The sequence below is a fragment of the Populus alba genome, chromosome 13 (genome assembly GCF_005239225.2).
Source record: "Populus alba chromosome 13, ASM523922v2, whole genome shotgun sequence".
NCBI classification, from domain to species: domain Eukaryota; kingdom Viridiplantae; phylum Streptophyta; class Magnoliopsida; order Malpighiales; family Salicaceae; genus Populus; species Populus alba.
This window is the reverse complement of record NC_133296.1, coordinates 7504624-7530829: the sequence shown is the minus strand read 5'-3', so window position 1 is coordinate 7530829 and position 26206 is coordinate 7504624. Positions and strand designations below refer to the sequence as shown.

The window sequence follows — 26206 nt, the reverse complement described above, 5'->3', positions numbered from 1 at the left end:
TAAGTTTAAATCTAACTTATTTACAAACTCATTAAGCAAACAACTACTCAAGTTCAAGGGATTGAACCTAACAATTTTTAAATAAGTAAAGCTTGAATCTTATATTTTAAACTCGAAGAGTTTAAACCTTTCTAAAATTAGACAAGCCTCCCCCAGATTAGACGAGTCTATCCCGGTTCACGGAAAAATCTGCTTGGTACTATCACAGCTGTGCACATGATTCTTGAGGATTAATTTGAAGATCAGTGCACTATCATAGCTCAAAAAGAGAGATCATCTGATCTCATGAACATGTTCTAACACTGATCAGTGGGGAAAGGGCAAAAAATGAAATAAAGAAGTCTAAAAGCATCTTTAGAAGGTTTTTTTAAGTGGCTTTCAAAATAATCTCTAAACATTTCGACCAACAAAATGGCAAACTACAAGTTCATATTATCATTTAAACAATCACAAATGCAACCTTTGATCAACATTAATGGCAAAAAAACAGGGTACATGTCTGATATTCAAACTTGTGGTCTCAGATTATTATAAACAAACAGAACCATATCTCTCACATTGTAGCTTCCACCTCAGGATCAGCTTCAAGAGGCACGGGGGGTGAATTATTACCACCTCTCAGACGAGAAGATACTTTGTCAATAGCTGAATTCAGTTGGCTGATTTTTGCATTCAAGGTCTGCCTAGTCTTCTGCTTTTCCAGAAAAGGGAAGCGCGTCCAATGTTAAACTTCTGTACAGATTATCCAGCAAGCAGAAAAGATGCATGATGAATGAATAAAATGTAATTACCTCTAATCCTTCATCATAATATATTGGTCGCTTGGCCCTCCGAAATCCATATTCATCTTCATTTAGCAAGGATCTTCTTATCTGAAACAATAATAATTAAAAAAAAAACATGAAACCAACACTTAATAAATAAACCTGAGCTTCAAAAGAGCAATAAACCGTAAGCCATTTCTCAGACAAGAGTAACAATGAACAACATTCCCTTCTTTTTTTCCAGTCCAAAGACAATATATTGGATAAATCATTGACGATCCATTTATATCCTTGTAGCTTTCAGTGTACATTACAGTGGTAATAAGTCATTATGGCAAGACATGTAGCATTCAGAAATGAAAGAAAAGTATACAGCAATGTATACTGAAAGCTAAAAGTAATGAAAAAAGAAACTCTGTGTGTTACTCTAATAGTTTATTTAACGATGAAATGAACTTATGTACTGCCTTAATCTTTAGATTAGTTAACAGGAAGGTAACGGGAGAGCCCAAGTCATATTATCGAGAACAGGATCAACACAAGGATGTCAAACAGCATAGCATTGAGAATTTTCAAGATAGAGAATAATGCATGGACGCCAAGCCAGGTATGTAACCCTATCAAATTGAAATAGAACATAGCCTATAAATACGTTGTTATCAAGAAGTAAATTGAAAAAATGACAGGTAATCATACTGATTCTGATGTTACATCCGCACAAGCAAAATGATTTTGAGAACCATAAACACCAAGCATCCAACCACTTCATTTGGACATCGAGAGTAAACTCGACCTGATGCAACATGTTCTAGCCAATTGTTGTGCAAAGGTGGAAAAACTTGAGAAATAAGAATGGCTCATTTCAATGAAGGAAAAGTTTTCCTTATGCATTCAACTGAAGTGTCGGCATGTTAGTTCCTTTTGAAAGGAGCATTCAAGTACCTTGTAGCCAAAATTATTAAGAGGCAAGATATCTAATCACCTGAGGAGCAAAAATATATGCTAAAGTTCCAAATACAGCACCTCCTAAAACAAAACCAGCAACAAAATCACTGCCACCACCCCTACTACCATCACTGCATATAACAGAGAGAAACAAGAGAAGATGGTGAGTTAAATCAGCAAAAGTAGAGGGATACTCGGAACAAATGCTGCCTAAGGGAGAAAAGCATCGACTTCATAAATGTTCAATAGACACAACTAGGGGCTTGGCTCAGCTCAGATAATAAAAATGAGATGGATGCGGTTGGGGTTCAATTCTTCCTAGTTAGAATGGATGTCAGAGATGTAAACTAATTGAGTCAAGAACTCTCTTCTATTGACTCCTTAATAAGCACAAGTTGTGAAAGTGAAATGGCCTTAGCTGTGGATAAAAAGTTTTACACTTGAAATGTGGGCAATCACATGTAACTACCAGTTCAAAATGAGCATATTAGTTTTACTGTCCATAGGCATCACCACTTTAATTGGAGCTAATATTTGTGAGTTTCGCAAATCTACACTTAGGTGATGGACATCATGTCAATGAAATGGTCCTATAACAAACACTGCATCAACTAATAAAAAGAATAGAAAGCAAATCCAAAAATCAAGCTAGTATATCTGTTACTACAAGCTACCACACCAATGAAACAGGTAGTAGACGAAATCTCGCCATTTGCAAATACTTTCCATCATAGCAAATTAACAACAGGTCAACAACATGGCCATTTCTTGGCCATGAAATACAGGCTTCCGAGTTGTCATATCAAATGACATGGAATTGTTACATTTATAAGACAGGAATCAAGAACAAGAACAGCATACTTGTATTCGACACGAACTGCGAACTTGGGGCTGCTTCCAACTAGGTTTGATTTCCTTCCAATTGCCAATCTCGGTGCTTTGGCAAATGAAATGGATTTTGTCGACCAAAGTTCACGTGGCTTAAGTTGGGATCCTCCACCTACACCCAAACCCAAATAAAACACACAAACTCCCACCATTTTCTTCTCTTATACTATAACAGCACTTCAATTCTCATGATCAAGATTTTCAAAACATTACAAGATAATAATACTCCATACAAGATTATTATCTTTTCTCAAAAAAGAAGAAAAAAACTATCAATCATTAACGTTAGAATTGTTTCTAACGAAAGTAGAAAAATCTTGCTTTGTTTTCTCAGGAAATAAATAAACAATCAAGAAACCCTTTATGAACTAAAAAGAAGAAGAAATTATATACCTGATGAGACTGAAACAGGAGCGAAAGAAGTAGCCATGGAGATCTAGCAGCCTAGAGAGAGACGAAATGCCAAAAAAATTTTAGGGAGATAATGCAGTGTAATTAAGCCCGAAGATGAGGAAATGCTACTAGGTAATGTTGTCTCTTGGAGTCCTTGTAATGTACACCAGCTAATAGCTATCACTTTTCTAAGTTCCATATTTCCCAATCATATCCTCGTAAGGAATTGTTTTCTTTTTCTTTTCTTTTTTCTTTTATTATTTATTATTAAAATAATTTTTATTATTTTTTAAAAACTATTTTCGCAGCAAAACATTAAAAAATTTATATAGAAAAAAAATAAATTTTCATAAAATATAATTACAAAAAACACCTTATATAACAAACAAAAAAAAGATATAATACTAGTCTGATAATTAATTATTAAGCGATTGCAATAAATATGGCAAAAATTTTTTATTTTTAAATTTAAATAATTTTTTTTTATTTTTAGTTGATTTTTCTTTTTGAGATTTCAATGTATAAATATATTTTTTTTTCAAATAATATAAAATTATATGACTCTACACCATATACACAATATTAACACAAAACATATGTCATACATTTATAATCTTGTAATGTTTCTTGTTTATTTTTTTTCACATGTTGAATGGTAAATAAAATGGAAATTCAAAGTAATACTCAAAAATGTATTTGACATTTTCATAATTAAAAGAAAAAATTGAAAGACTAAGAGGAAGTATTTTATTCTTTTCAAATACTTTTTGGTTTTGCGTTTCAAAAATATTTTTAAAAAAAAATAATTTTTTTTATTTTTTTTATTTTAAATTAATATTTTTTTTAGTGTTTTCATATTATTTTAATATGATGATATTAAAAATAATTTTTTTTAAAAAAAATACATATTATTTTAATATATTTCTAAGTGAAAAACATTTAAAAAACACAATCGCTACTACATTCTTAAACACCTTTAAGGGCATATTTGGGATTGTAATAACGGTGGCGGTTCAAAGTGTTTTTCGCTTATAAATAAAATAAAATTTTTTTTTATTTTTTTAAATTTTATTTTTTATATCAGCATATTAAAATAATCTATATATATATATATATAAATTATTTTAAACAAAAAAAATATTCAAAATTTATAAATATATAATTTGAACCGCCTTCGCAGATAGTATATAAATCTTGTGCGTTTCTTACCATCATCGCTGGTTTTATAGAGTTGGGCAGTATTGTAAAGTAAAGATGTGATGAGTTTTAAAACCAAACCATCCAATATATATAATAAAGACAGATCTGCAGTTGAGCCCAAAGCGTATATGGCATTGGGTTATCCGTCTCCACCCAACTTCCATCTAATCTAATATCAAATCTTATTGCACACGTGCCAGCTTTGTTTATGCTGAGAGGGCCTTCTTTTCATAATAATAATAATAATGTATATTTTTAAATTATGTTAATGTGTTAATATTACAAATAAATTTTCAAATATAAAAAAATATTATTTTAATATATTTTCAAATAAAAAATATTTTAAAAAGTAACAACTACTCTAATATCAAATACTATGTCAAGAGCTTAATCCTTTGATTATCAAGACTTAATGATATAAAGAGCTTTTATAAGAAAATATTATTTTATTTTTTCAAGTTAGTTTAGGAAATTAAATAGCATATTTAATAATTTCATTTTTTTTCACTTTATTTAGGAATTTTATTATTTTTAGATTTTCTTATTTGTTTAGGATAGTTTTTAAATTTATTTAAAGAATTTTAAAAAGATAAATTACTTAAAGATAAGTGGAGTTATAGAATTTTAATTTAAAATCTCTTGTGATTCATTTTCCATAGAATTCTATGTTTTTATACTCATTTTCTTTTCTTTTCTTTTTTTTGTTTTCATTTGCTTCTCTCATCTTTTTATTATTATTATTATTATTATTAGAAATGGTCTATGTTTTATGTTTCAAAAAGAATTATTTACATAATCCATCCAAAAAAATGAACTTGAACTCGAGACATTCCTATATCTAAAGTCAAATCCTTGATCATTTGTGCTAATACATGTGGGTAATTATTTTATTATTGATAACATTATGACTAGACTTGAGCTATAAAAGAAGCTGATAGAGAAAAAATTACAATATTCTTGATTGGTTGATTGAATCTGATGCGTAAAAATACTAATTTGTTTTACATGTATTAATTAACTAATTTTTAATATATCTTTTGAATTATATAAATGAATAATTATGAATAGTTATTATATTAAAATATCAATAATTTCATGTAAATTTTGGTAAGTTATAAATTAAACCCCTTAATTTTGAATTTTTTTTAAAACATAAGTAACATAAAATTGAATTATTTTTTAGTATTTAATTGTTAATTGGTTAGAATGGGAACTCTAAAAAATAATAATCATTGAAAATTTCCATTACTTTATCTATAAGTATATAATAAGAAATTGAAATAATATATAATGAGGTAATATATTATTAGATTTTTAAGCATTTTAGAGTTTTTGATGGTTAATAAAGTGTCACTAAGTTACTATATAGATTATGAGTGATTTAAAAAGCTTTTCTATATTTATTATGGTTTTAAGTGGTGTATAATTAGGAAAATAATAGAAAAACAAGATTGATTTATTGTTTTTAGTATTTCAATCATTTATATATTTATTTTTATTTTTTATTTTTTATTTTTTATTTTTAATTCAAGTCGGGTTGAGAATTTCGTATTAGTATTGAGGTATGCTATAATATTAGTGTTTCCAATTAATTTTACTTAGGATTTTAATTATAATAAAGAGACAACTACTTTTATTAAACAAGAAGTGAATTCTAGATCTCAAACCTTAGGAAAATGGATGTATATTCTATGAAACACTACCATGTAGAAAAAACTAGAGTGTAAGGAAATAAATTGCTAGAATTTAAATACAGGAAAGGTAAAGAAAAACCATAAACAAAAGCAATAAAAACACTTACAATAGTGTATGAACCAATTTATATTGTTACAGAGTTTGCATAATACTTCAATAGGTAATCATAATCTTGCACTGATAATGATATTATTAGATAAAGAAGTTTATTAAATCCTAATACAAACTAAACTCCACTTTTATTGATGTTCTCTTAAATCCTAGGCTAACCTAATTTTTTATTAGTTATTCTATTAAGGACTAATGTTATGAATATAACTATATCTTTTAGTTTTATATGTTTGTTTCAACTCTACTTATCAATCGTTTTCTTATGGCTGATCTTGACTTCTGATCATTTGGTTGACTGCTCCTTCAATACTCCTAATCAATAAAAAACTCTTTCAGTTTTCTTGATTCTTTTGATTCATGATTGATTCCTACTTTATCCCCTTAATAAATCTCAAATTATTATGATCATCAATTGTTTTGCATATCTAGAGAAACTTTATATGAATACTATAAATTTATATGATCTCAACAAGCTCTAGGACTTGTTTGATGACACTCAAGATGAAGTCGTAGATAAAGTATTACATGGAAAATGATTTAGGTTGAGCCTTTCAAGTTTACCTATTTATTATCTTTATCCCCAGTCACCCCTTTTGAGCTTTGTTTAATTATGTTTTAGCCTTATAATTTTTTTTTAACAACATATTCCTTGCCCAATTTTATCTTAAAAACTAATCTTCTTATCCTTCAAGAGAACTAAGTTTATACAATTTTATTTTTAGAAAAGTACGTAAGATGTGAGAGGTGGAGCATCTACAGGTAAAAAAAATGCAAACAAAAAAATGTTATGATCATTGGTTGATATTACATGATTTGCCTTTTTGATGGGAGAGAGAGAGGTGAAAAGCTAAAAATAATGTAACAAAAGATGACAAGACTGATAATGGAAGGATTCTTCCTCTTTACTATTATCTGAGATTTTTGTTTTGTTTGAGCTAGATCTTTGAAAGTATGATAAAGATAGATTTTTTTAAAATAAAAATCATCACAAGAGCTAACAATGAAGTGAGAATGACATATGCACGAATTAAAAGATTGATAATTGGTGAAGTTTAGTTTTGAATTAACTTTTAGACTCATGTGATATTGAATTATTCCTTTGGATTATAAACTTTCGGTAATTTTTGAGGCTTTAAATTTTATAAATTAAACCAAATCTTATTTTTATCTATTTCTCTCTTTCTTCTTGTTTAAGGACAAACAAGAAGTAGAGGTATTTGATGAGCTTGGTTTTTATATGATTTTTACTTACTCTTGCTTTTAATTTATTCTAATTTATCTTAAATATTTCTATTTTATATAGTTTTTATTTATATGTAAGAAAAGGTGAATTCTTGAAATCATGGACTTTGGAGTGGAAATTCAACATTTAATCTTTGAATTTTAGCTAAACATTATACATAATTGGATTGAGACTCATAATACTAACTGCTAAGGAAGCATATTTAGAATCCAATTAAATGAATAAATTCACCTTGAAGAGGTTGTGTACATGTTTCGGTGAAGAAAGAAAGAGGAAAATGAAATTTTTTATTATAAGAATAACAAAGTTTCCTTACCATAATTTCTAAAAGCAAGTATGGAATAACTCAACCATAACTTTCTATATAAATATCCAAATTAAGTTATTTTAGTATTAAAATAAATATAAGGGGATTATATATATATACATATATATATATTATATTATATTTTATTATTTTCTCAAAATAAGTTGATATAATGTATAAAATAGATTAGAACTTACTACTTTGAAAAGAAAATCAGGAAACAAATAAAAGGATATTTTAAACCAAAAAAAAAAAAAGAGAAGATCAACGAATAGACCATCAACTGAGCTAAAAAGAAAGGGGGTTATTTTTACCATTAAAAGAGAATGAGAGAACCACAAGAAACTAAACATTGTAGTGAATGCTTCTTCAACCTATTCCTAGCAAAAGAGTTTCTTTTATTATTCTTTTTAGTTTTCCTTAATAGTTTCCAATAAGAACATAGTTTATTTCATATTCATTATGAACTGATTTTTTTTTTTACATGGCTTTGATGTAGTCTAGATTTGATTACACAATTTAAATTCCAAGTTTTTTTTTTCATGTTTAGTGTTTATCCTTGATTTTATTACTTTTGATAATCTAGGCCAATTATTATTTGATCTAATAAATCATAGTGAGACTAGGAGGTAATTTATGATTAGAAGCTTTCAAAACTAAACACTATTAGTTGAGAGAAAGGTAAAGATACTTTACCCTTATTAGTGTGGTTTTAAATTATGAAAAATTCAAAGAACTCAATGAATTTTCAAATAATTAAGTTTAAATAGAGATAGGTTGAATTATTAGGATGAAATATTTTTAATGTTGTTAGAGAGAAAACATTGAATAATTAAGAGATATTTTTTAATCATCAACATGAAAATTTGGAAGTTTTATAATAACAAGTAATAAATTGTGCAATATTAACTAGGTGAAACCAAAAGCTCTAGATTTATTTGTTTTATTATCTCCACAACCTAAAGTTTTTTTCTTTTTTTCTTTTTTATCTACTTATGTCAAATACTTTAGTTTAATTTAGGTGGTCATCTCTATAAAACTTTAGTTTTATTTCTAAATAGTAATTAATTTAGTAAATTTCAATACTCAATAGCATAATTAGTCTTTACAGGTTAGATATTTTTTTCTTTATGAAAACTTTACTAGTTGTGATTATGTTTCTTTGCAAAGATTTGTCACATAACAAACAATTAAATGCCAAGATTTGGTTGACTTCTTAGTTGGTCACCTATGCATCAACATCGACCATAAGATAAAACAAGACATCAACATCATTATGGTAAAACGTTTTTCATGGTAGTTAGATTTGAAGGTTCATAAACAAATAACAATGTTGGTGCATGAGTGGTAATATCTCTAGTAGTCATGAAGTGACTTTATCCGTTTGGCTTGATTTTCCTAGCATTAATAATCAAGCTGAATATGAGGGCTTAATCATAGGCCTGGAAACACTCATAGAGTTAGGAACAAAATTAGTTATAATGACAAGAGATATGTTACTTATTATCAACCAGTTAGTTAGTGACTATAAATGTGAACATCCTACCTTCACTCCATACTATGAAGTAGCAACAAATCTTATCAAAAAGTTTTATGATTTTATTTTTGTTTTTCCAATGACAAAAAATAACACATAAGTCAATGACTTGGCTTAACATGGATCAAGATATAAAATTGCATTTTGATTATCATGACATTATCCTTATAAAGATTGTTGATCAATCATCTATTGTTGATATCTAATATGGATGCAATAACTACCAGAGCAACATAAATTTTATGGTCAAAATACATAAGAAATTAGCAACAAAACAGTTGCTAAAATTTCTTTCCAGGTACAAGCAGAAGGCCTTAACAATATTAATGTATTTGATCCATAAAAAGGACTAGAGAGGGGAATTTTTTTAAAAAAAATACAACAACCTTCAAAAAAATGTTAATGTCTTTTAGACTAAAAATGACTAATTATATCATGTTAACAAATTTATTATACATGAGACATAAAACTAAAGTCTTAATCAAATATTTTAGGATAAAAAAAAAATAAGCTTTATTATTCATGTCTTTGGTTTATAGAGGAATCTATAGAGCCTATCCATCTAAAATAAAGATAAGATGGCTTATCATGAACCAGACTTTCATTAGTCAAGACTAATCAAGAATTACATTAGTTATGCATAAGGATGTCAAGAATGCTAGTGTTTCAATTCAACATGACTATTACATGAACTCAATACAATAGATAACCCATAACCAATTAGAGGTTGGGCAATGAAAATTAAAAGTAAAATACACTTACCTTCTTTTTTAAAAAAAAAATGATGTCTATATCTTTATAAATATAAACTACTTCATTCAGTGGGTTGAAGATATTATTTAATCCTCACTCCTATATGAATTTTTTCATATCTTTCTCAGTTAACATTATTCTTTAATAAGTTATGATTTTTTTAAGAGTATAAACGTATAGATGATTTGCTTTTAAATGCTTTTGACGATTTTCTTTTGATGGATTAAACAATGAAAGTTGACCAACAAAGCTTTAATTCTTAACATTATTGAAGGTGTAAACATTTGATATAGAACATATCCAAAGTTCTTGAATAAAATTTAGAAAAATATATATTAGAATCGATATAAAAGAAGATTTAGAATTAAATCGGTAATAGAAATTTAGACATTATCTTAAAGAAATAGTGGTCATGAATGGTTTCATTATCTAATGGATCAACTTTTTTTTATCAAAAGTACAAGACATATGGTTTTCATTCCATTAACTCTTGTAGTCATGATAAAATATGAGGTTTCACTATTTATAAGTTTTTTTTTTTTTTTTTGATCAAATGTAAGAATTGTATAGATCAAAAAGAAGCTGGAGACCAGCAATACAAGGAAAAGGGAACGAAGTCCCTTTTCTAAAACAAAAGCAAGACAAGTTTGCCTTAATTCAATTTTAATAGGTCTATGATGTCGATTCTCTACAGATAACCATAGATCAAAATCGATAGATTGAAGATAGATTATCATTCTAGATTTTCAATATGTATAATCAATATATATATATATATATATATAACAAAAAAAAACAAAAGGTGACGTAGATGTGAATGATCCTTCATTATAGAGATTATATCTAGTGCTTGTCATTCTACTCACAGTCTAAGCAAACTTTATATATAGGAATTTAACTTTGATACCAATTGTTATTATAGAATTAAGGCAATTTAACACCACAAAGAGAAGTGAATTAACTGTATCACTAAATTCAAAAAAGAATGCAAATTACTTCAAGTAAACATAATAACCAACAATATAACTAAAATACTTAAAGTTAAGAAATAAGGGAGAAAAATTACAAACTTGTTTTTAATATGGTTTGGCAGGCCTACATCCACACCTTATGTATCAAATTGTACTTAAGTATTGTATTTCTTCACCAATCCAAGTTCAAGAGTACACTAACTACTTGATGAATCCACACCAAGCTTTTAACACCACTTGAAGAAAACTATTCTTCAAGATTTTTCCCATTTGAAGATATGTCATCTTCAAAATTCTTCCCGTGGTGAAATTCTTTCACCAATACCAAGAGTTTTTACCTAACTCTTAAAGGTTTACAAGAATAATTATGTTTTCATAACAAACTCTATTATTAAAGTAGATAATACAATTGAAGTTTTAATATCTCTATAACTCACTAGATAGCAATCAATTTTTAATGGTATGTAACTCCTTTGTACCCTTAAAGGAGCTAAGTTATATAAGCTCTCACTCTCCCAAATTAATTTTTGGTAATTATTTTGAAGGGACAAAGACTAGAGCTTCACTTAGAAATATTAGTGTACCATCTAGATTTTGGATATAAGCATTATCTATGGCTTTTATTTGATTAATCATCTACCCTTTTAAGTTCTTGATTTTGATTCTCTATATTTTTTCTTATTTGGTATTATTCCTACTTATAACTCTTTTTATATCTTTGGTTGCATTTGTTTTGTTCTCTTACCATCCATCAAACAATACAATATTGATACTCTATATGTAAGGTGTACTTTTCTAGGATATAATAATGTTTATAAGGGATTTGTGTATTAAGATTTGGCTATTAATAAACTTCATATTTCTCAAAATTCAATTTTTTTTTAAATCAATATTTCTTTTAGTCTTCTACTTCTCGTGATTCCTATTCAATTACTCTTCCTAATTTTGATGATTTATTAAGTTTCAATAAATATTCTAAGTCAAGAATTATATATCGAAGACATTGTCTGTCAGCCCTATTACCTGACTTAGCCCTAACATGTCTTGGTTGAACTTCATTAATCATCTCAAATTTCACGTCCTTCAAATATAGGTATGGGTTCTTTTATAGAATTTTTCAAGTCACTCTTAATACTGCTATTGTACATAAGTCTGACTGATAAACTCTTACTCAAGCATGTTGGAAGTAAGCTATAAAAAAAGAGCTTTAGGTTCTCAAGACAATCACACCTGAGATATTGTTTATTGTCTTCATGGAATCAAACTTCTTGGTTGAAAAATAGGTTTATACTATAAAGCTATGGTCTCATGGTTATATTGTGAGGTATAAAGTCTATTTAGTGGCTCTTCTGAGTCGACAAGAGTAGGTGCTTGATTATGAGTATACATTTGCACCTGTAGTAAAGATGACTATTGTTTACACTATTATGAGTTTTACTGCCTCAAAATGGTGGTCAATCCCACATATGGATATGAAGAATGAATTTCTACATAGAGACCTCAAAGAATATATGTGTGTGTATGTGTAGGTTATTGTACTTCTTGTATATATGGATGATATTGTTATTATAGGGTTTGATTCTTAGTTGATTAAGTAACTATAGGCGTACCTTAACATTTTATTTCATATGAAAGAGTTTGGTACCCTCCAATATTTTTTTTGGGTTTAAGGTACATCATTGTCTGACTAACACACTTTTACATCAACACAATTATACTTAGGAGCTTCTCACCTTAGTTGGTCTTTAGTCTAGAAGACCAAAAACATAGTCCTTACACCAATAAAGGTCAACTTGAAGCTATAGCAATATGATGGCGAGTTATTATTTAATCCCTTGTCATGTTGACAGTTGGTAAAGAGTTTGAATATTTTAACAATTACTCAGCTTGATATTTGTTTTGTTATGCAGCAAACTAGTGTATGCAAGCTCCTTGCCATTCTCACTTGGTTATTGTATGACATATTATATGTTATTTCAAGGGTACTTCTAGTCATGGTTTTTTTTTTTTTTTTTTTTCTATCAGGACTTCTTTACAATTGAAAGGTTTTAGTGATATGGATTGGTTTGGCTATCTTAATACTTATTATTTAGTAATGGGTTGGTGCATGTTTCTTGATGATACCTTTACTTTTTGAAAGAGTAAGAAAAAGGATGGGGTTTCTAAATCCTCACCAAGTTTAAGTATCGTACTATGTCATTCACATGCTCTGAGATTGCTTGGTTTTTAGGTCTATTAAGTGAACCTAGTATTCCTTAGCTTACTCCTATTGTTTTTCATGTTAATAACCCCACCGTCATTCAAATTGTTACCAATCTAATTTTTCATAAGCACACTAGGCACATTGAACTAGATTGTCAATATATTTGTGGGCACTTGACTAGCATATGATTAATCTCTTATATTTCCACTGAATTCTAGATAGCTAATGTTTTTACCAAAGTTTTATCTTAAATTAGTAGACAAATTAATGATTTGTGATTCACCAAAATTAGTTTATTACAGGATGTTAGTTGTAATATCTTGATTTAAAAAGATTGAATGTTATGCAATTTTTTGATTTAGAGAGCTTGATAGATTGAATGATGGACAATTGGTTGCCCAGAGTTACCTTGTTAGTTTTTAGAAAGATTGTTAGGAGAGTGATGGTAAGATGTAATTATGTTAGTACTTGAAGAGATCCTATATTGAAAGACATACAAACCATTTTGACAATATAACATCCCCTTCTCTTCTTTTTTCAAGGACACCCGAGGCTTTTGATTTGCGATGAATCGTTAATCACAAGCCTGTACATTGCTGTTATAAAACATCAATACCTTAAATGGAATAGAAGACGGATCGAGTAGCACGAGCATCTACAACGAACTCTGTCTAGAGAGACAAGTTTGGAGCGTTGGCTTCAAGTTTTACAATATTCAATAGCGATGGATCAAATTTCATATCCAGCAGTACCAGGCTTAGTAGACTCTCTTGAAGCCTTTTCCTGGTGAGCTTCCACATGGAAGTTGACAGTAGTGGTGGGAGGGCTTCGCCGCCAAGAGGGGCATGCGACACTCTCAAAGCAGTTCATAATTGTAGCATGCATGCACGCACACACTAATACAAATGAAACAATTTGAAGGAATTTAAATCATTGCAGGAGCCTGATTTCACATCGATCCACCACGTAACTGATGGGTGCCAGCGCGTTAGAGAGAACTCTAACGCAGCCCAGCGATTACGAGATGCATTCTATGAAATACACCCAGCGCTCCTCCAGTCAGAGTCATCAGCCTTGACGGCTTGTTATCTATTAAAGCGAATAGAAAGAGAGGATCTACCTTGTCCCTGCCTGCCCTCAAGCCAACATGCATCATCTTTTAATACCATTTTCCTGACAACAAACAGTTCATTATGACAGCTGCAACAATACCAAGAAGCAGATAAGAAGGCAAAAAATATCTAGCAAGTCAGAAAAATCATGAGGTTGCAAATATCTCATGGCATTTTTGAAACTGTGCCGGCTTAAAAATCTCTTTATATACAAAACAGCCGTGACTCTGCACTCCAGACACGAGCTAACAGAAAAGTAAAGAGGAAAAATTATTAGTAACTCCTGTGTGGGTTTATGAACAGATGGAATTGATTTCCCTATAAAGCCCACGGAAGACCTCCGAGTGTGTGATTGGACACATTCACCACATCCATGCAGGGCACTATACATATGGCGAGTCGCCATAGCTCTATTTATCTGAAAGGTCCTCAAAAAGGAGCAGTGAAGTATTCACCTGACGCCTTTCAGGCACAAGCTGCTCTGTTTTTGAAACAGGTTTTACAGTTTGTTCCTTTTCTGGAAATGGGAATGAGAGGGAAAGGGAGAGGGAAGCAGAGACGCCATCGTCTTCTTCCTTATTCAACACCTTGTCTGGGGGCTTGTTCTGGTTATCATTTTTCTCTACCAATCCGAAGAAAGGCAGGATTCCCTTATTAGGGGATTTTGTCTCAGCCCCTAAGGCAAGCTCGAGATTTGGAATCCCATCACGAACTTTATCATCATCATTTAATGAGTTCCAGGGCATGGAGTTACCAGGCAACCAAATATCCTTGACACGATGTGAATCCACAGGAAAGAAGTACCTTTCACTAGTTCCTAGGTCCTCCAAGATAACTTTTTCATCAGATGCTTTTTCATAGCTCTTCTCCTCAATTGAGGAGCTGGAACCCAAATCACATGTCTGAGAAGTAAAACTACCACTCAAGGAATTTCCATCTCTTGAACCACTACCCCCATATAGTTCCCTGAAACCCGTCTTCAGCTTTTTCCTAACACTCTCTCCATCTACTAACTTGTCATTATCTGCCTTATTCCACAGAGCTTTATGAGTCACGCTACTTGAAGTCAGTGGTGCAGTCTCTGACAGATCAATATATGGTCGTTTCCTGGGGGTTTTCTCTGAAGAAGCCTCCACATCCAGATTCACATTCTCTTCATTCAAGTCCCTTTCAACTTTAACATTATTTCTATCACAGTATGTTCTATCAACTATTTTTTCCTCACCAAAAGTCGTCCTGCCACCTGAATCTTGACTACCAACACCAAAAATCTTGAAAGATGGCATACCTTCTCCAAAACATGAAGTTCCTTCATGCATTTGTATCTCCACCACATCAGAGCTAGAATTAGTTCCAGTTACCTCAGCACAAGATTTGAACTCCACATCCATACTGCACTCAGGATGACCAACTTCTTCCTGTGAAAAGAAGGGTCAGCATTGATTGAATTGTAAAAGAAGGCGAAAAGAAGTATAAAACAAGCTTCAACGAAACCAATATGCAGAAAGAACAACGAAAAATAAAACAAGTTGGAACTATTTCCAGAGACTTGGGAGTTGTGTTCACTTTTAGATAGCAATTTTCAGATTTTTCCCCAGCATACATCTTTATTCTAAAATCATTCCTCAATAGAAAACTGAGAAAAGGTGTTTACTAACTCAGTACATAGTTTCAAATATAGAAACAAGGGCCTCACTAGGATTATCTTCAAAATAATAAATAACTGGGTTTAAATAAAGGGGAACTAAACAAGGCTCTTCTTTCTAAAGTGGAATTTGAAGGGCAACTTTTAGTAGTGAAATTAAAAAACAGGTGTTTCCAAGAAAAAGGTGAATAGCAAACACGTTTTCACAATATTCTGTCTTCTAGAAAACTGAAAAATACTCTTTTTTTTTGTGAAATTATTTCTGGCTCCACTGTTTCCTAAAGGCAAGAATGGTGAAATGGGCAATCTTAAGATCATTTTTTGCCCAACATTTCAGAAGAGCTCGAACCCCACTAAAGTTAATTCACAATCTTTGACTTTAAGTTCTCTTTCTTCTCCTTTCTAGGTAGATAAAACAAGGACCTCGAAGAGCAAGAAATATAAAGAGGCCACACACAGTAAACATAAACAAAGCAAGCACACATGAAACAAGAATTTTACATGGAATTTGACCATGTCAGTCAAACTGCAAAAAAGTCCCCTACAAGAAGCCCACATTCAAAATCTCTCACTAAACTAGCATCAGATCAAGAAGCATAACCAGGAAGTATTGCAGTATTCAAAAGGTTCCATTAGTGCTGGAGTAGACAAATGATTTGAGCATTAATAGATCTGCTTATGATTCATGCAGACACAGACTACAAAGACAATGTTGAGATTTCAATAAAAACATTTATGAGAGGTCATGGAGTTCTTTGGGGAGAACTTGGTAATATTGTATGAGGTCTTGGGAAGCTATTTTCAGGAGCACAAAATATTTGGTCGTTGGGCAATATCATTTATATGCACACCACCAGGAAAAATAATTCAAACTAACATGAAATTTACCTTTTACAAAACCACTTCTAATAATAAGGCATCGGAAAAATGACCTCTACAAAGCTAAAGCCATCTGGATTTTAAATATCTAGGGTCACAAACAAGGCTTTTTAGAAAAGAAAATATGTACTTCAAAAATCTAATGTTATTAGATACAGGAAATGGCATAGTTTAGAAATAGAAAATAAAAGGTAATTTAGAACAAAATGCTTTATAGAATTACAACAAATCACAAATCTCAAAATCACATTCAAGAAAGTCATGCATGCCACCTTTCTGAAGTAGCATGCATACAAAATGTTCGGATTGGATCATGGTGATAAAAGAAACCAGAATGTTGCTGCCACTTATTTTTGAATATATGGAAAAGTCACAAGGCAAGAAAAACTTGAGAAATTCATGTGACTGCTAAATTGCTGATCAGTGACGGCTAATGTCAAGTTAAAAAACGAGTAGAAAATTCAAAAATTAATCTCTCTCTCTTTCTCAGTCACTCTCTCTTTTGGGAATAGAGGAAGTCAGGGTTGTGAAGCATCATATGCTTATTGTCAGGATTATAGTGTGTTAGCCACTAGACACAATAGTCATCATTCCACCTAGACTCCAACATAGATAAAACCAAGATGTAATATCAACCAAATAAGTGTTTTCTTGTTTGTCGTGTGCGAGGCAAAAAAATTACCAGGGAAGAACTGCTGCGTCTAACTTCTGGGCACCATGGGTTATTGCTTCCTGGAATCTTTGGCATGGATTTGGAGTCAAGCTTCCCATCTTGACTCTCTTGGATCGTTTGTGCATTAAATACTTTGCTATCAGAATTCCTGTTTAAGGACACACATGGCTTTTCAGGAGCATTTGATGTATTAGGCACATCACAAGAACTGTCACATGCAGATGTTTCTTTAACAATACATTCAGATGGGCAGAGATTCTCAGGTGAACACAAGACTGCAGCAGGAATGTCTTTGTCCCTGGGCACCACATTCAAACTGGGAATAACTAACTTCTTAAATGAATTTGAATCAGATCTCCTTCCCCTGAACACTCCCCACAAGAAATACAACATATTCCAACCTGCAAATAATAATCACACACTAAATTATTTTAATTCCATGACTTCTAAGCATACATGCAGGCTCCTCACAAATTCCTACCAGAATAGCAGTTGAACATGTTAGATGGGAATCAGCATAACCGAGTAGCAGCAACACAAGAAAGGAGTTATCTAGAGTAATAACAAAAAAAGAGAGAAAATGACCAAGAAGATCATACCAGGGAACTACAAAAGGGAGGAAGGGAATTAGAGTTATATAGCCAAGTCAGAATCAGGCTTTATTATGCATGGAGAATTAGCAATTTTTTTGCTGCAAGCTAAATTGCAAAAATGAAAATCAGAAAGCTGACCGGGATAGGATGCTTCATCAACATCCACAGAGTAATATTTATAGTGTAGGTCTCACAAAGATCTCATTCCAACAGAAATTCAGCGTGAATCAACCTCAAGGTCTAAAACACATCCTATAACAAAATGATTATGGTGGTGCAACAGAATCAGTGTCTAGAAAGCAATTTCCCAATATTCTTACGCTGGGAGTTCTCTGGAAGCTGAGTGGATGGGAATATGAAGAATTCAACACCACCAAATGATCCTTTCAGGGCCAGATCCTTTTTAATCATGTTGTCCAACAATCCCTTGTAGTTCTCGTAACTGTAATATGAGCAGTTTAAAAGCCAAATAAATACATAGACAGATAAATGCAGATAAAACCACTCAATCAGAAATGACAAGCATATATTAACCTTTCAAAATCCTTGGCAAAGAAGTAGAGTGCAATATTTTCCTCTTTAGCACCACTGATGTGGAATTGTCTTGGCCATGTGCTTAAGCGAGGTACTTCATCCAAGTTAATATTCTGGGGAAACTTGTTGACCATGTCATGGACTTTAGGTGATGCACAAGTCGATAGATGTGCTTGAATTCCACCATATAAGTCGATAAATTTTTCGGATCTATGCACTTCAAGCACCCCCCTGTATTCACATAACAGAAGCTTACCTACGTTGTACTTTTTAAAACATGTGCAGGAAAGAATGTGGAAGAATATGTAAAGTCAACGCACACAAATTAGCAAGGATAAACTTACTGCCAGATATATTCATGCTCTGGGATGGCTGACATCTTCATAAGGACAGACTTCTCCACTGAAGTATGAGCAGGCTTTCCCAAATATGGGGCAACGGAATCCAATTGCCCCACCTTGGAAGGACAAACAGTATCAGTGGAGTGCTCATTAAGCTGCTTCACGTTATTAATATTTGTTGATTTGCTTAACTCAGAGGAAGAAGCACCATGATTTGCTTGCCTTTCAAGTGTTCCTTCATTCATCTTATTTAAAACTGAGAACTGATCTTGAATCTCGCTACTTGCATCCACATTTAACAAGGATAGCCCATCAGATTGATCACTTTCTTTTTTCTTTCTGTATATTCCAGGCCTCTTAAGCATAGCAACCTCAATTGCAGCTTTCAATTTACTACCTTTTCTCATCCCCTCTCTGGCAGTTCTAGAAATAGGTACATCAGTACCAGAAGCCATAGGACTAACAACAGTGCAATTTTCTGTAGCATGACCGACTTCCTTGCACTTTTGACAGGTGACAATTTTCAACCCAGTGGTATCAGCAGGCCTCAAGAGACTGACAGAACTTTCCCTAACCTTTTCACCTTGATTTGATGATTCCCGTGATTGAGGCAAGCCATCTTGCAAATTTTCATTGGCATTATTGAGCTGTCTCTCAGCATTCCAGGAATTGGACGATGGTTCATCTTTAGGGCTAATTTGGTTCAATTTTTGTTCCACAGAAGAACTGCTAATTCCATGTGTAGATGAAACTCGAACTGCATTGGCAAACAATAAAATAGCTTAGCTCACTTTACCTAAAAATAAAAAATAAAATAAGTGCATCAGAAAATACAAACAGGCACCATGAAAGAACATTATGTTTTGTCAAGTCTAACCATCAAGAAATACCTGAAGTACCTGGGATATCTGCACTTTTACGACCAACACTACTAGTTGATCTTGATAAGGTACCCAATTTTCCATCAGACTGTGTGGACTTCAACTCTCTGTTGATGCTTGTGGATGATACTATGGCACTTTCACCACGAGGAGCAATCCTTTGATCAACCTTAGGTGTTGAAACAGCACTATTTGGCATTGAGCTACCTAAAGGGCGATCCAGCCTCAACAAGTTTTTTCTATCAATTGCATTCTGGTCTTTCACTTGTTTTAACCCTCTTGCATCTTGAGTGTGAGAATATTTGGATGAAATCATTTTACCTTTTGATTCAATAGTGACAGATCGGCCTGAGTTCACAGATTTAAATGACATAGATTTACTCATCATTCTAGCAGGCCTCTCCTTCATATCAAGAGAACTCTCCCTGGTCCCCTTGTGCTTTTGAGGAAATTCATTGACAAGTTTCACTTTTGGTTTGGAATTTATGGTGTTGAATGAGTTGGATTTCAATAAGGTACCTGTACAAATAGGAAATTGTCTTGATTCTTGACATAATAAAACCAAGTTTGTAAGAAACAGTAGAAAGAGCAAAGCCATAGACTTCATTCAACTGTAGACATCAGGTTTAGATTATGTTTGTTTTTAGGCTAATCTTGCTTGGAAAAAAATTGAGGAAATGAGGAAAACTTAAGGGGTTAACATTTAACCCCATAAGGGGGTCATATATTAATTTAGTGGGGGCAGAGGGAATGGATTGTAAGATGGGAATTTTTTATTTTTATTTTTTTTGTGCATCTCTCTATTCCTTGAACCCTTCACCCATTTTCCTTCTCTTCCACTCACATCATTATTAGGCCGCACCAATACACATTATTTACTAGTAATTTTCAAAATATTTCATTTAAATTTTGATTTGGAATCTATTGGGCCCCACCATTACACATTTTTTACACCTACCAAACATCATGAACACTTCACCCTTCAAACACTTCTTTACACCATTACTACTTCATCACTTGACAATTAACCCTCCAATCTTTAACCCCACACCAACCACAACCTTAAATTACATAAAGCATTAGAATATTCTTTCTTTTTACACTACTTCATGACTTCTTTGTGTAATCTAGTTTTTCTCATACCAACACTCACATCCTAATTCTTGATCCATATAGATTACGTGTCAACCAGATTTTGATAGGCATTCCAGTTATGTCAACATTTATGTTCATCAAAAAATATAAACAATTATCAAATTGAAGACCTATATTGGATAGCAAGCCTATAGCTGTCCAAGGGATCTAAAATTGAAACATAGATCTACATAAATGGGAACCTAAACCTATTGTTGGTTTGGTGAAACATAAAATGTGGATTGAATAGAAAGTTGTGAAGTGTGCAAAAAAAAATTTGCCATACATGTGTAAATTAAATTGAAACTGGCTCAATGCATTGTACAGTGTGAATATGACCACAAAAAGGAAAGTGAGCCAACAAGGCTCTGATTCTTACCCTTGGGGGTTTGAACACGTGAACCATTCAGAGAAGGGTGAGCAGTTTCCCGAATATCAATACTTAAGCGATTTCCAAAATAAGTTTGATGAGCTATCTTTACTTTTCCCTTATCTAAGCTCTTGAACGAAGTATCCCGAGATACTGCAGCTATTCTGCTAGGACTGCATGACTTGGGTGATGCCAAGCTTGATTCAGTAGCCTGCCTTTTGGGTACTGGAACCAGCTCTATAGATTCTGCCTGTCTCTTGCCAGAGCTTTGTGTACTATTCATTCTTTTTTCCTCAGCATCTGAATGTTCAATTAATATTGTAAAGATGCTAATATGAAAAAACAATTGTCCAGAACTGATTTTTTAATCATTGCAAAAAAAAGGAAGATAATTTGGACTGCTATTTCAGCTTTACCTTGCTTTTGATTTTCAGTTTCCTCAGCCAACTTGCATTCTTCACATAGCCAATCACCTTCAGGAACCTTCTGAAGCATGTCTCGCATACAATAGCTGATTAGTAGCAATAGCCATGTTAAAACTTGGGCTAGAAACAATGCAATGTAAGATAAAAGAAGGGGAAAAAAGAAAATAACCAATTTGGGTTGCCAAATGAAAATATAGATGAAAGGTTGTATATTCTTACGTGTGTTCTGCACCGTCAGTGCACCTACTACATATAGCAAGCAAATCCTCTCGACCTGCATCCCCGCAAATATCACATACTTTTACCTGTTTCAGGCAAGCAAAACAGTTCAGAAAGGACAGGGGAACCCGCAGGGAGAGAAATTGAGCACATCACAGAGAATAGAAACAACAGAGAGGAGGGAACACACACATGTATGAGCTCCAAAAATATAAATTGAATGGGAGAACATACTTTAAAGCCACCAGAACACAAGAATAAATTGAAAAGAGAATGAAAAAACAAGTTCTGAAAGCTGTCAAAAAGCACACCTTAAGCTGATGCATGTATAATCCTTCTTAATAAACGAGTATAAGAACAATTACTTACATCATGTTCCAGAATTTCAGACTCATCACTCTCGTCTGTGGATGCAGATTGCAAATGAGGCTCCTGCATATTTGCTAACTCATCCAAATCATTCAACTTCTCTTCTCGTCCAACTTGCTCAGAACCTTTAAAACCCTCATTTGATCGGTCCCCACTATCCTTGTCAGCCTCCAGTTCTAATTTTGAATAGATTTTACATGAAACCTTGGAACTCTCAGCATTAATGGTACTTTTACCATTTGCATGGTTATCTGCATTGTTAGATGCAGCCAAGTTGCCACCACAATCAATATTAGATACTGCTTCTTTTGGCAATGACAGGTTAACTTGTTCCATTGGGCATTCAAATGGTTTTCCATGGTCATGTAATGATAGATGTTCATCAAGACATTTACCATTTGCATTCAAGGAAAGGCACTTAGTCTGGACCTTTGGTGAGCTACAACCAGCATCAGCATCATTTGAAGGAGTCTCCAATGAGCCTGAATTGTGAGAAACTAGTGCCTTTCCAGATCCTTCCACTTCTAAAGCTGAACTGAGCAATAAATTATCCCTGTCTAAATTCTTCTTAGGATAACTAACCACTTTGCTTGCATCACTAGCTCTACTAACACATGACATGGTATCATCATGGCCCTCTTCAGATTTAGGATCCCCATGCTTCTTTGAGAGAGTTTTCTGATCTGAAAGACACTCTGGTTTTGGAGAAAAATGATCCTCAGCAACAGCTCTACCAGAGGACAATTTCGGAAGCATCTGAGACTCGGCTGAGGCATCAGCATCAGATGACCTTATGTTTGCTTTACTTTCCGCATTTTCAGACAGAGAGTCATGACTTGAACTGACACTGAGCAAGTTGCTTGCTTCACTAGTGGTATGCTGTAAGCTGTCACGTGCTCTACTTTTAAAAGAGACTATACCATCACCGTCATTATTAGAATATTGACTTGATGCAGTTACACGACAGGTTTCATCAGAAAACTCATCACCCTTTGATCCCATACAGGCTAGCTTAAGATGCATACAAGATGAACAAGGAGCAGAGCACACGTTACAAGTCCCAGACTCAGCTCTCGTACGAACCTTCCGTCTCATCGAAGGCTTGCCTAATCCTTTTTCAGCCTGTGATGGTTCCTAATGAAAATTAAGAAGAAAATAAGAAATCAGATAAGAACAAAATCAGGGGTGTAATGCTCACCTTCTTAGTGAAGAAAACCAAAAAGGCACTCTTAACTATTCCTCAAATGGTAAATTTGCATGCAGATGATACATTTAAAAACCAAACCAGACTATATAAGGTTTGCATTAAAGCAATAAGCACTTTTCTTGGGGTTTTCTTATCATATGTAAAAGCAGTAACTAATTTACTTGCATGCTGTCCATGGCTGATAGCTCTGTAACGATCATCTTACTCAATGATATAACAAAACCAACTGGATTATGACAATGTTACTTAAGGCATGAAATTATTTTATATTTGTTGAGTAGTAAGCCTTTGCGTTATTAGGATAATCCTTTAATAATGAAAGACTTCTTCATATAACAACTCATCCAATGAACATTCCAAAATCCTTTTATTAACAGAAGGTCTTATTGCTTCATCCTCCCCAGGAAACATTTTGAACACCTATGTTCCATGAGATACAGAAGAAGAATAGTTTTTCCACACATTAATAGTACCTCAAAAACCATATATGGCCAATCCTTTATTGTAATCAAATTAGCACAAGCCAAGAGAAACAAAAGAATGGCAAGCAAAAAAGTAATTGCAGGAAGCTTCAACCAGTCCAAGAATGACTATTTCCTTTCATTTTCACTCAGTGTCTCCTTAATCAAACCAGAAGGCTTCTGCCATTAGCCTCTAAAAGAGTCCAGAATTGTGAACTTCAAGCATATCAAGGACATTTATTCAAATAGACAAAAATAAGGGAGAACGTTCAATTATCCAAGTCTAAAATAGCCAAGGAGCATCAACCACCACTGTCTTTAGGTTGAAACCAAGGGTGGTTTATATGCCATACAATATAAATTCACAAGATTTCTTATGCCAATATTGTACCTAATTAAAACCAAGACAAAGACTTGCCTTTTGAAAGAGATATCTCCTTTCATGACAGCTTCATTTTTACACCCTTGTGATGTAACAACAGTAAGCAAGTTCCTATCAAATGCCGAGTGCTCTTTTACAATACACGGAGAGGGGATGTAGAATACACAAGCCAAATGCGTGCCTCTCTCTCTCTCCCCAAGACTTCTCATGCCTTAGTTTTGCAACAGTGGTCATCATTGGACCAAGTTCATTGGCAAGTTTATGATTTAAGAGCAATACATGGCAATCTTATAGGACTTGAGAATACAGCAATATATGGCAATTTTACGGGACTTCATAATAATGGATGAGTTCAAACTTGATTCACCATTTGATAGATTAGCTATGCTCCATCAAAGTTTATAGTAATGTTAGTCCACAGTGAAGATGATGAAAAAAAAACAGAGCAGCATACTCTTGGGTCTAGATTGTTTATCCGATACAACTCCAATCTCAACAAAACATATAGACAACATCTATAGCTAGATTATAATCCAAACACTCCATTGCATCAACTTCCATGAAAGAAAGAGTCAATACATCTTAATGCTACCATCCCAAGATGACAACCCCGATTGCAATATTCAATTTCATCCATTTATGCAGGTATTCATTCAATTGAAGGTGCTCGCTATTAGAGAGAACTCCTAAGGGAAAGGGAGAGAAGAAAATAGTAAACAAACAGAATGTAAATTACCCTTTCTCCTCACCATATACTTCTTCTGAGTTTTGTCTAATGGCCCTTCCATACGATGACCCTCCCTCAACACTGACGTGATCTAAAAAAACACCGTCAAAACCACAATTTAATTAGGGAAAAAAAATTCCCAAACATACAGCAAAAACACAAAATTGAATACAAAAGCAATCAATCAACAGAACAAAACACCCAAAACAACCCTAATCCACTGACTAGCCCAAAACGCAGACTTCCCAAACAATCCAAAATCAATAATAACCAATCAGAAATTAATCAGAACACGAAACCCTAAAAAAATAACATGCCTTTGGTTCCCCAATTATCTCCGTTGCGTTATACAACTCTTGGACGTTCCTTCCTCTTCGCTTGGCTGCCATCCCCTTCTCCACCGACACAATCCACCACAACCCAACACCATCAATCCCTAGATTATTTTTGTCCAAGTTTCACAAAGATTCTTATCTAATCTACCCTTTCTCTCTTCTCACTTTATCAATCACACAGAAGAAAACTACAACAATCAGTATATTTCTAATAATACAACAGGATCTAATTAATACACTTATTTATCTATAATTCTTGTTGTTGTTATTATATATATAATATCTCTCTATGATCTGGAAAGAAAATATTGAAATGGTCGGTTTGAATAAATACTAATAAAATCCTTAATCAACTTCTGCGTGCTCTCTCTCTCTCTCTCTCTCTCTCTCTCTCTCTCTCTCTAAGCTTTTGATTGCTTCTCCATCTGTTTGTGTCCGTGTTCTATTTATCTTTATCTCTCACACACAAGAGGACTGAAGTTTTTTCTTTTATTTTTCTCTCTCCATATATTTTCTCCCCTTCTTCTTTTCTCTCTCCACATAAAAAATAAGTTTTCGTTTAATTTCTGGATTTTGAAAGCTATTATAATGTATAGTCCATTATATATTTAAAAAAAAAAAAAACATATTCAGCTCCTTAATTTGTAATTGTCGTTCTCTGTTTTTTCCCTAAAATGTTTCAAAAAATATGTTTGACTTTTCATGCCAATTAAAACAATTATTAATTAAAGTGTCCTTTTTTATCCATTTTTTTCTATTATAATTCACATATAAAATGGCCTTCAATTTGTAAGAATTTGCAAAAATACTAAGTAAGACAATTTCTTCTTGTACTGTCTTGTCGATTTGATGAGTTCACAGAGAAACTAACATTGTGATGGGCAGAGAAGCTCGCTCAAATATAACTGA

At 32.6% G+C, this 26206-nt stretch overlaps 2 protein-coding genes across 7 annotated transcripts; both read right to left on the bottom strand.

The window, feature by feature from the left end:
- Positions 1 to 412: 412 nt before the first annotated feature.
- On the bottom strand, positions 413 to 3150 carry LOC118053552 (uncharacterized). Its single transcript, XM_035064847.2, has 5 exons — positions 2991 to 3150; positions 2571 to 2709; positions 1747 to 1840; positions 792 to 872; positions 413 to 691 (listed from the first exon to the last, which is right to left on the bottom strand). The coding sequence occupies exons 1-5, from the start codon at positions 3025 to 3027 to the stop codon at positions 554 to 556; spliced, it is 489 nt and encodes a 162-aa protein (XP_034920738.1). The 5' UTR covers positions 3028 to 3150; the 3' UTR covers positions 413 to 553.
- An 11102-nt stretch (positions 3151 to 14252) lies between these two features.
- On the bottom strand, positions 14253 to 25859 carry LOC118053553 (protein PARALOG OF AIPP2). 6 transcript variants are annotated; one of them, XM_035064848.2, is made up of 12 exons: positions 25280 to 25859; positions 24985 to 25053; positions 22186 to 23319; positions 21817 to 21902; positions 21589 to 21683; positions 21182 to 21472; positions 19678 to 20187; positions 18791 to 19544; positions 18447 to 18677; positions 18233 to 18354; positions 17329 to 17720; positions 14253 to 15540 (listed from the first exon to the last, which is right to left on the bottom strand). In XM_035064848.2, the coding sequence occupies exons 1-12, from the start codon at positions 25349 to 25351 to the stop codon at positions 14533 to 14535; spliced, it is 4764 nt and encodes a 1587-aa protein (XP_034920739.1). In that variant the 5' UTR covers positions 25352 to 25859; the 3' UTR covers positions 14253 to 14532. The 6 variants fall into 6 exon arrangements, with proteins under 6 accessions (XP_034920739.1, XP_034920741.1, XP_073260114.1 ...); XM_035064850.2 differs by having other exon boundaries at positions 19687 to 20187; XM_073404013.1 differs by having other exon boundaries at positions 24985 to 25043.
- Between the last annotated feature and the right edge of the window lie 347 nt (positions 25860 to 26206).